This window comes from Chroicocephalus ridibundus, chromosome 1 (assembly GCF_963924245.1).
Source record: "Chroicocephalus ridibundus chromosome 1, bChrRid1.1, whole genome shotgun sequence".
In the NCBI taxonomy this organism is placed as follows: domain Eukaryota; kingdom Metazoa; phylum Chordata; class Aves; order Charadriiformes; family Laridae; genus Chroicocephalus; species Chroicocephalus ridibundus.
Genome location: NC_086284.1, coordinates 119,412,454 through 119,423,873, shown reverse-complemented (window position 1 = coordinate 119,423,873; position 11,420 = coordinate 119,412,454). Strand labels below are relative to the sequence as shown.

Genomic DNA, 11,420 nt, shown 5'->3' with positions numbered 1-11,420 from the left:
CTCACGCCCGGCACCGCACCGCGCTCCCCTCAGGAGGGGCGGCTGAGGAGGGGCCGCCGCCGCCACCGCCGCCGCCGCTCCAACGGCTCTCCCACTCCCGCCCGCCCCGCCGCCCGTTGGCTGGCGGCGGCGCCTTGTGCCCGGAGCGCCCCCCGGCGCGGGGCCGCGCTGGCCTCCCGGCGCACCCGCCACCCGCCGGGCTGGGCGCAGGCGGGGCGGCCCCGCGGCCGCGCCGGTGGGGGCGATCGCTCCGCAGGCGGCAGGGGAGAGGCGGCGGCGGCACCACCACCACCACCACCAAAAAAAAAAAACCAAAAACGAACTGCAGGCGGCTGGGCGGCACGCAAACCGGGAGGGAGCAGCGAACATCACACCAGAGCCGCCTGGTTTCTGATTGCTCCGCGGCAGAGAGGGGGGAGAGACAGAGACTGAGAGGGGCGAGCGGCGGGGATGCTGCCCCGCAAGTTTCCTTGATGCCTTCGGGAGCGTGAAGGAGGCGCCCGGCCCTTCTCCCTCTGCCCGCCTCGGGAGCTCGGCGGCGGGGGCGAGGCGCTCCGCCGTGGCAAACTGAAGCCCCCTCGGCGCTGCCTCCGGCCGGGGATGCGGGGGGCCGTGCGGCGCGGACGGGGGAGGAGGCTGCTCCTGCGGAGGAGGCTGATGAAGCTGCCGGGGGCGCTTCTGAGGGGCTGAAGGTGCCGCCGGCCGAAGCCGGCGGAGGGAGCGGGGCGCGACCCCTCCCGCCGCCGCCGCCGCCGCCGCCGCTTCGAAGTTGCCGGAGCTCTCCGGGCTCCCAGCGCCGCCGCCCCTCACGGCAGGGCGGCAGCGGGGGCTCCCGCCCTCGCCCTCCGGACCGCCGCCGTGCCCCAGGACCCCGCTGGTGGATGCGCCCGGCCCGGCCCGGGGAGCCCCCGGCGGCAGTGCAGGCAGCGCAACCCGCCGGGCCGCACCGGACCCCGCTGGGGCGGCGGGCGGGGGAGCCGCGGCGGCGTTCCCCGCCGGCCTGAAGGAGGACGGGGAGCCTCGGCGGGCCGAGGACGCGGGGCGCTCGGCGGGCACCAGCCATGGGGTGTTGTGAGGTGAGGGGATTGCTCTGGAGAGTCGGCCTCTTCCTCCCCCTGCTGACAGCGCGCCCCGCCGCCGCCGGTCACGTCGGCAGCAACCACGGTAAGGGCGGCCGCGGCGCTCGGGGGTGCGGGCCGGGGAGGGCAGGCTACCGACAACTTTCTGGCGGCCCCGGGATGCGAGGGGCCGGCGGGGAGGGGGCGTCCGCACCTGTGCCCGGCCCGGGGCAGCGGGGCGTCGGGGCGTTGTGGCGCCCGACGGCCGCTTGCGGTGGTCCCGCCGGCCCCTCTCGGTAGCTCGGCGCGCTGAGGGGGCAGAGGGAGTGCGGGGACGGGCGCGGCGGCCGGTCACCGCCCGGCGACCACCCCCTCCTGCCGCCTGTGCCCGCGGCCCCGCCAAAGTTGGGTGTTTGGCGAGAGGGAAGCCGGGGGCGGGGGGGCGAGGGTGTCTCTGCTGCCAACCCCCCTGCCCGGGCCGCGTCCCCGAGAGGGGCGAGGTGCCGTCCCTCGCCGAGCGGCGCCGGGGGCAGGGAGGTAACGGCGGGGCTCTCAAACAGCCACCCCGGGGCGGCGGGGTTTGTGGCTGAGCTGCTTGAAGAGCAGGTAACCGAAAGTTGCCTCCCGGTGAGATGGAGCGGTAGCATCTTTTTAACTTGAAAAGCGGTTTTAAGGTTTACTTGACTCCTGCCGAACGCAAAGCGCCTTCAGAATGGGTTTGAGAGAGCTCACCGCCTGTTAAGAGAAATTGCTGCTCGTCAGCGAACTGTGCAGAGGTGCCTGACCGTCCTTAACACCTAATTTTTACGGGCTACTGTCTGATTGTCCGAAAAAAATCCCATTTAAAGTCTTTGCCGCAGGTGCATGCTCATCAGGTCTTACCGAAGACAGTAGTTTAATTCTTTAGGTTGTAATGTCTGTATTCAAGAAAAATGCCTCTGGATTAAGAAGGGAATCATCCTTTTTAGGAAAATAAAAATAAAAATGCATAGCACACCCAGAGGATATCAAATTTGGTTAGGAAGAACTGAAAAAAAACCCATAACTGATTGTGAAACATCATGTTATATGTTATGGAACATCTGGATAGAGCTGAGCCTTTCCTTAACTTCAGCATTCAGCATTTCCTGTTTAATGTATGTCCTTCCACTTAAGTTGTGGAGGATGTAGGATGTATTTATTCCTAAATCAGGAGAGTCTTCCCTACTTTTAGTATTATTTTTGTACAATTTAGATTTCATCTATTGGGGTTTTAGTATGACATGAATGAATATATGGGAACTGAAAGGTAGCTCTAAATGTTGCTTCTGACAGGAATTATTTTACCCACTGTTATTGAAAGGAGCGTTGAAAATAGCTATGGTGGAAACTAATGATCAGAGAAAACAAACTGGTTTTAGTCGTGGAGTACTATCAGATATATAGGTCGTATTTTTTCACACTTCTGTTTTACAGTCCGTTTTCACTGTTGTATCCATATGGGTAACAGTAAGAAGAGAGATAAAATATATAGAAAAAGGGAAATATGATAGTACGGCCACAAATACATTGAGCAATCAGGGTCAGTTATGGCAGGGACGTTCCATGTTAGAATTATTCCTTTACCTCTTCTACACTAAATGTGATGATTAATTTCAGTTTGTGATTGTATAACATACAGTCATATCAGTGCTGTATTAGAATTCGCACTTACTCATGTGTTAGAAGACATCAGATTTTCATAGTAGCACAACACAGTTTTCCTTTTATGTCACTCTCATTAGTGCATGCTAATGTCTGCTACATTACCGCAAGGCCTAACAAGAGACATAAAGGAGGTTTAAAAAACTCTGTTCGCTGTGTTGTAGAATAACCAAGACACAGTATATGCATCAAAGGTAAAGAATTTTTATTAAGTAATGCCTGTTAGATTAGGTTTCTAAACTAGTATTTGAGATTCCTGGGATTACATTAGTAATGTTTAAATAGTGTTTTAAAAAGCAGATGAAAAATGGGAAAAATAGTTACAGTTAACAGTTTAGACCAAAGAAAGGTCTGTCAAGGATGAAGAGGCTTTTTGATGTTGATGTAACTTTTCCCAACAAGTTCAGGTACTGAGGCATTGGCTGCATAGACTAACTTGTGAATAACTTCTCTTTCTGCACCTGTTTCAAAACTTCCAATAAAATGAGCAACCTCTTATCTTTGTTACTGTCGTTGTACCATAGAAGTCAAACAATAAGTGTAACTCAACAAAACACATGTGACTGAAAATTTGCTGAATTAATACAGGTGCTTCAAAACGCACACCCCATCCAATTAATAAAATGCTAGCAAAAGAGTTTACTTTTAACGATGACTTTCTATAAATCCAGGAATTGTATAAAAGAAAATTGTTACAGTAAAGAATTTGCCCATTCTGTAAACTCTTAAATGTGTAAGTTTAAAATGCTGGTTACTAACATTTGGAATCCCAGCTGTAAAGAATTTTTTGAAATCTTGTGCAGTTAACTGATGGAAAAAAAAGTAATCTCTTAAACTTTCACAAGGTGATATTTTAAGAATGTACGTCTTGGAAACATGTTTGCATTAATTACTATTAGGTTTTCATTAATAATTATAATTTAGCTTGCCTTTACTATCTAATATATGTGGTCTTCTATTTTGTATTTACAAACACACCAGCATTAATACTAAATTGCAAAGGAATGTTTTGTTTGGGTTTCTTGATTGTTTGGGGAAAAAAGGTGGAAGGGGAATAAGTTTATTAATCTGACTTGGTAAACAGACAGCCCTTCCACTTCATTCTTAATGGTTTATTTCCTGTTATTAAAGAGGGATTTTAAGAGAATTAGTATACTCCAGTCTTACAAATTTTGTTATTACTATGTTGGAATTAATCTTTTTGCTTGTTTTCCTCAAACAAAAAGATATATTTTTTTTTGTGTAGTTCTCTTAGGTTGACTCTTAGGTTGTCATTCATCATCCAGTAAATCAATGCGTGGTTTCTTACAGTATCTGTAGCAAGGCAAACAGAAACAGTACTGTTGACAGGGAAGTGAACTTACTCAGTCATCTTAATGGAGTGGTAAGTTCAAAAACAAATTATGACCATGCCAAGGGCTAGTTTTTACTGCTAAGAAAGACCCTGTAGGTAGGCAAGACCGTGGAGCTGCATAGGAACAACATACCACTGCAGTCTGAAACAGAACTGCTTTGAAACATCAGCATCAATTGATGGTGTAGAGTGAGTGCTTGCATGTTCATCTAAATTTTCATTAGTTGTTCATGACATCCAGTTATGAACAAGTTGCATTATTATGCAAAATTTCAGCTTCTGTTGTAGGTTTGCTGTTTGGTTGCCAGAACGCAATGAATTGGACACTCTCAAACCTGAAAATACAGATAATAGCATCTGAGCTGTGAACTTCCTTGTGCAAAACATGTATGAGCTTTTAAGATAAAGGTTGCATCAGGTAACAGTTTGGTGTCCTGTGCTAAGCATGCATGCGTATATGTTTCCACATATATGTAAGCCAGCAGGAATTATTGTACTATAGTTGCTTTCAAACTGTATCTGACATTGTCTGTCACCAGACAATTAATTTATGAAGTAAACTATAGAATTTGTGGAGTTTATAGTGTTTATGTCTATCGGTGAACTGTAAAAGGAAGTTGTTGCTTTTTCAGTTACCAGGTGTCGATACATCATGTCAGGTTATGCAAGGCTGGTCTTTTTATGCTTCCTTCTAAAAGGCACCTATATTCATTTTCTTTCTCTTACAAAAAAAAATTGAGGTAAGAAATAGTGTCAAATGTCAGTTCCGAAATTCGTATAGCCTTTATTTTCACAGTGATTACACTTGATGTAAATTGGGTAGCTCAAAGTAGGTAATAAAGCTTTTTGATTCTGGTATTAAAATCTCAGACAGATTACTAATGACCTTGAGTTATTCATCAGTTCGGAGAAGTTGGCTTATTGTTATTCACATATTTATTTTTACATAAGTGTAATCCATCACAGATAGGCACTCTTCCTGAATACAGCACTTAGGATTTTCCTGTAGCAACACGGAGACCGAGGACTAAGTGTCTGTAGAGACTGAACTCTCTGAATGAGTCTGATGTTTCTCTGCTAGAGCATCTCTCTTTGAGCACTTCAGGTACTGTGCTTGTGCTGATGCCTGTATTGTACTCGTCCTGGTGGGTTGCACTGTTCAGTTGCCCAGCTAGAGTTTTTTGTGAGCATTTACATCATTACAGAAAAATGAGAAAATTAAATAAACAAAACCATTGCAGTAGAAGTGTGTAATTCCCTTGAGGGAAATAATATTTTACTCTCAAGCTATTAAGAAATTTTAAAAAACATTTTTACCCATGTGTTCTATATCCAAACTTGAGTGATCATGAAGACTTTAGAACTTCTACAGTTGTAGATATGCATGAAATGGCTTTTTATCCAAAAGCCTTGATTTACATGCCATAAGTATGAGACAAACAGATGCTTCATGATATATTCCTGGTGTTGTATTTGGCAGTACTGAGTGCTGTTTGGATATTTTGTTAATTTGTTTTGGACAAGTAAGAAGGATTGGTATGGAAATATTAAAAATTTAAAAATGTATAGCTTAAGCAGATATAGGTTAAAACCAAGTTCTTATGTAATTTGAGGGTGTGAAGACTCCACAGAGGAACTAAAGTGTTTCCTAAACTATACAATTTGTCCTTGTTGAGAAAGGAGGCTAGTCAAAATTTAAGCTAAGGCTTATAAGGGAGTATGGAAAAATAAACTGAAGAGAATAGTTCACAGTTAGTGAGCAATGTTTTTTCCATCTCTCATGATTTATTCAGAGATTGGTGTTTTCAGTTTCAGCCAGCATTTTGCCTGTGTCAGGAAACAAGCCAGCGTAGTTCTTAGAAACCAGACTGACACCAACACAGAGGGGACGATGAGAGCCCTACATGCGCCTACTCTTCTGAAGTCCTCTTCAAAGTGTCTGCCGCTGTCTGCTCTCAAGCTGGCCTTTAGTATTGGATTGGATATACCTTGTGTTTGATCCAGAGTGACCATTCTTATCCTCCTATGAATTTAACAGTTAATTTTTGGCCAAACAACGCTTCTTTTGGCAAGTCAAATAGTTTACAAACGAGAGAAGGAAAAAGCATGCAGTAAATTAGTATTCTTTTTTTCTTATGGAAATCTCCTTCGTGTTTCCAGATATGTATTTTTAGATCTAATTAGTTAGATCTAAACTGTACTTGATGGTTTGATTAGGGTATCTGATGTTAGAGTTCTCACTTGAGAATTTTAGAAAAGTCTAGAAGTTCAGTAAATTGTTTTTCAGTAAGATAGAGTAAGTTAATATCCAGTTTGTTGGCTAATTATGTTTTTTAAATTAAAAGTCTAACATGTTTAAAATCTCAATTAACAGATTAGCGATATTTAGAAACTGATACACGTGCAATATAAGAATCATTTTATTGTTCTTATGTTCCTTTATCGCATAGCTATGTTAGGATCTATTCTTATTCCAGCTGTGTGCGTAAGATGGAATGTTTCATTAGGATCACTGGATTTCTCTAACTTGACATTGACACAAAGAAGGGACTGGCCTTTTGTTTGTTGTGCCTGTTAACATGCTGAGCTCTGTGGCAGAGAGAGAGACTGGTAAATAGTGTGGAAGCAGACAACTAGGGAAAGAAATTATTTGTCCAAAATCTACTCTGACCTCCATGACCCATGTTACCATGCAGGAGAGGTCAATAAAAAAATATCTGTTGTGAATAATACAACTTCAGAAGCTGTTTTTGAACTTGTAAATCGTAGAATCATAGAATGTGTTGGCTTGGAAGGGGACCTTTAAAGGCCATCTAGTCCAACCCCCCTGCAGTAAGCAGGGACATCCTCAACTAGATCAGCTCGCTCAGAGCCTCATCAAGCCTGGCCTTGAATGTCTGCAGGGATGGGGCCTCCACCACCTCTCTGGGCAACCTGTGCCAGTGTCTCACCACCCTCATTGTAAAGAACTTCTTCCTAATGTCTAGTCTAAGCATACCCTGCTCTAGCTTAAAACCATTGCCCCTTGTCCTATCGCTGCATGCTCTTGCAAACAGCCCCTCCCCAGCTTTCTTATAGGCCCCTTCAGGTACTGGAAGGCCGCTATAAGGTGTTCCTGGAGCCTTCTCTTCTCCAGGCTGAACAACCCCAACTCTCTCAGCCTGTCTTCATAGGAGAGGTGCTCCAGCCCTCGGTTCATCTTCATGGCCCTCCTCTGGACCTGCTTCAACATGTCCATGTCCTTCTTGTGCTGAGGGTTCCAGAGCTGGACACAGTACTCCAGGTGGGGTCTCATGACAGCAGAGTAGAGGGGCAGAATCACCTGTCTCGACGTGCTGGCCACGGTTCTTTTGATGCAGCCCAGGATGCGATTGGCCTTCTGGGCTGCAAGCACACATCGTTGGCTCATGTCCAGCTTTTCATCCACGAGTACCCCGAAGTCCTTTTCTGCAGGGCTGCTCTCTATCACATCGTCCCCCAGCCTGTATTGGTAACGAGGGTTGTCCCGACCTTGCACTTGGCCTTGTTGAACTTCATAAGGTTTGCTTGGGCCCACCTCTCTAGCTTTTCTAGGTCCCTCTGGACCTGGTATGCCAATCTTTATGATAAGATGTTGGAACTGAGAATTGCTACCGAAAAGAAGATTTTTGCTACGTGATAAACACATGAAATTGTTTGCAGGATTTCTTTCTGGTCTGTACAAATCAACTTACTCAACTTTATGAGAAAATGATTCCCCAGGCCTTTCTCTTAGATTATTTACTAATTGTTGAGTGACACTTCCTTATCATTTTTGGTTTTGTGAACTTCTGTGTTGGCAACTTGTGTAAAATTCAGATTTTTTTTCTAGTAATGTTTGTTTTTTCTTACTTGGAATAAGTTTGTATGACCTATTAAAACCTAAAGATCGATTGATCGATTGATCTGTCTGTCTTATTTATTTGTAGGGTTTTAAAAATGCGTTTGTAAACATTTCTTTATGGTTTTGTACTTATTTCTCAAAGTAATCATCACTCTGTGTTCTGTTGTAATAATGCCAGAATATTTCCAGACTGTACAAAATTTTGCCTCTAAAATTTAACAGTAAAATTATCTTCATCTGGTTCATTTCTCTTGTAATCCCCTTAGTCTCCCAGTCTACTACTTATTGTAGCGATCCTTGTACAAGTTACAAGGATGCTTTCATTATCAGTCCTGCAACACCTTTCTCCTTTTTTTTTTTTTTTGTGTAGGTAGGCTGTTCATCTTTCCCATGTCTAAGAACAAGCCTGTTCAAAATAGGTAGGCATTAAAGAGAAGTCACTTCAATTAATCTAGCACCCATTTGTAACGTAAGTACTAATTTTAGAGACCAATCTTGTCTTTAAATCAACCGCATGTTTTATATGGATATCTGAAGCTTGCTAATCCATTGTATTAAAAAAAAAATACACAAGCAAACACCTCCCCCCCCCGCCAAAAAAACACCAAACCATCCCAACAAAACACAAAACAAACACCCCTGAAGTTTTTCTTAGTCAGTAGCAAAATTTTGCTGCTTTAATTGTCTCACCCCCACAACATAATACTTCTGTATGTTCGCATTTTTATCACTTATGTACTTGGATCTCTGCATTTGGACTAAGTTCTATCATCCTGTAAAAAAAAACCCCAAAATACAACAAAAAACACAAAAGCCCAAGAGCGCCAAAACCCTGAATACCTTGATAATTTAATACAGATTTATTAATTTTAATCAATGAAGGTATTTTTATGATGCTTTAGATACTTTTATTAGATAGTAAGAAAATACCACCCAAACAACGCATGGGTGTTTTTTTCCCTAGCTTTATATACAGTACAAATAGTTTTCTGCTCTTTAAACAATGGTTTTTCAGTATGTTGGAGTATGCCTCAACCTTTAAGCCAACAGATACTATTACTTTGCTTTTTGAATCTATTCACATTCTAAACACATAAAACCTCAATAATTATTATGTGTATTTAAAGAAAGTAGGGATATTTTGATCTTTAATCTAACACTATCTTAAAAAATGCTGTAGTATTTTTGACTGACATTTTTTACTGTCCAGTAGGGTCAATTTTTTTAAATTAAAAAAAATTATTGTATGAGGAAATTATATATAGATTGAAAATAAGAATAATCTGAGGATTTAAAATGTATTTTGTCTCTAAATATAAAAAGGTGAAGCTCATGGTTAACAATAATTCTGAAATCTTGATTCAAAACCCTATAAACATTTCATTGTTAAAAAAATCTTAATGATATAACACAAGGTAAAATAAACTGTGTGAATGTCAAACACAGACCTGAAACAAGGTGAATCAAAGAATTTTAAATTTGAATCTTTTCCCTGTTCTCTGAAAATCTGTAAGGAATAGGAAATTACAAAATTTGTTTTAAATGATCCCAATGTTTTCAAGCTTTTATCCATAACTCCCCCCACATGTAGTTCTCTGCCAAACCTCACACCTTGTTTCAAAGTCCTGTGTTACTGTGATTTGTCTCTAAGCGAAGAAGGAAGCAAACTGAAATGTTGAGGAAAGATTAAATCCTGATTTTGTTTGTATTCCCCACCAGAGAAAGCCAAGCTTCATTCACTTGGTCACCAGCTTCCTGACCCTTATCATTTCTGTAACTCTAGTGTTAATGTTGCTTCAAATACTCTTCTGGGAAACATGGGGGTTGAGGGGAGCTGGTGCAACAGAGAAGCCCCCACACGCTCTCCCAGATGCTGCTGTAGGGGAGGATGTATGACCAGGGCTGGCCTGTATCTATGCATCTCTCCTCCTTGTGCCAGCTGGTACAAAACAGTTCCAGCGTAAGAAACATGGAAAAGGTCTTTCTTTTTTCCTTTCACCCACTTTCCATTTTTCCCTCTTCCACTGTCCTGCATGTTGTATGAATTTATGCTTTTAAGATTCTACTTAAAGTTTCTAGGAAGAAACAAGAATTTAAAGGTGTAATACTCTTGATTTTAATATAAATTCTTGGTTTGTGTTTAAGTAGATGTTTAAGAACCAATAGCATTTTTTCCTCTTAAGAGAGGTGGTTTTATTTGTTCTAAGTTGACGGAATTCCAGACAGTCTTTGAAGGTATCTACTGTCTGCTGACAGGTTCTCCAAAAAGAGTAATACCAGATTAATGAGGGCTAGATGCACAGCAGCTCATTGTAGATCTCTGCAGCTCTGTTAGGTAGCACAGGCAATTCTTATGTGGGAAGCACTAACATAAGCGTAACAATTCAGAGTGAACATTTTAAGGTACGGATATGTTAACTGCATTTGTAATACGGCATTCCTTCATGCCAACAGGTTTTTGAAATTATACCGGTTTTAGCTTAGAATAAAATCAGTGCTGTGTCACTTCTCTGCAAAAAGAAAGGTGGGCAGTTGGCACCATCTGTAACAAACCACTGTGAAGGTACACACACAGAATGAGGACATAGTAAAAGGTATATTTACTGGGAGCTCTACTGTCTCAATCCATTTAATGGCTTCTGCACCTAGAACAAAAGGGGAAAAGTCACATATAGCAAACAGTATCATTGATGCATGTAATGAGTGATTTGTCTTGGCTGGGGACCCTTGGTTAGAGTGCACTTGCTGCTGTAATTTGTATTCTCTGGCTGCTGGTTGCTTCTTAGCTTAAAATAAAGGACTAAAAGAATGAATTAGAAAGCATTCCAAAAAATAATGCACTAGCATTTTAATCTTGGTAAAAGTGATTATCTCTTTGAAATTTCCCAGGCCAGTTTTCCCAGTGGGTTCCAGCTGCTGTTTTAAAATCAAATTCTATAGGAAAGATTCTGCTAAAATTTAGAATTAAATTGTTCAAATATATTTTGGACATATTAAAGTATGAAAGGAGACCTAGCTTTTTTTTTTCTGTAGTGCTCCCCATCTTTGTGGCTGGAAATTGATTGCATGAAAAGCGTTTGGATGAGGGATTCATATTTCAAAATGTGGTTTGAATCGAGCACTTTCTGCTAAACAAAGTGGGACCATATAAAATTGCATAGTCCTTCATAACTCGGTTGTGTCTGGCTGCTGAAGATTTTTGAAGGGGAAAGGAAGGGAAATGTAAAAACCTTTGTTTCTGTTAGATTGCTTTTGTTTGTATTGCTGAAGTTAAATGCTTAGATGCCAGAATGATAGAGCAGGAACACCCACTCAGAGGGTTATGTTAGATTTAATCATTCAGTTTAGTGGACTTTATTTCTTAGAGGAACATTTAATTTAGGTAAATATGAATACTGATAGTATGTAGGAATGAAGAAACATGATGAAAAGTGTGGCACACATGAGCTTCTCAGCCAAACCC

General features: G+C 42.7%; 1 protein-coding gene across 5 annotated transcripts in view; it reads left to right on the top strand.

Annotated features, from left to right (window-relative positions):
* The first annotated feature begins 287 nt into the window (after positions 1–287).
* EPHA6 (EPH receptor A6) overlaps positions 288–11,420 on the top strand; it is a 527,645-nt gene continuing 516,512 nt past the window's right edge. The window contains exon 1 of one of the 5 annotated variants that reach the window (XR_010072880.1): positions 288–1,164. Coding sequence is in view for 4 of the 5 variants with exons in the window: in XM_063348777.1 (XP_063204847.1) it covers positions 1,062–1,164 (103 nt within the window). In the remaining variant the exon portion in view is untranslated. The remainder of the gene's footprint in view (positions 1,165–11,420) is intronic. The other 4 variants (XM_063348777.1, XM_063348795.1, XM_063348787.1 and 1 more) reach the window with 4 other exon arrangements.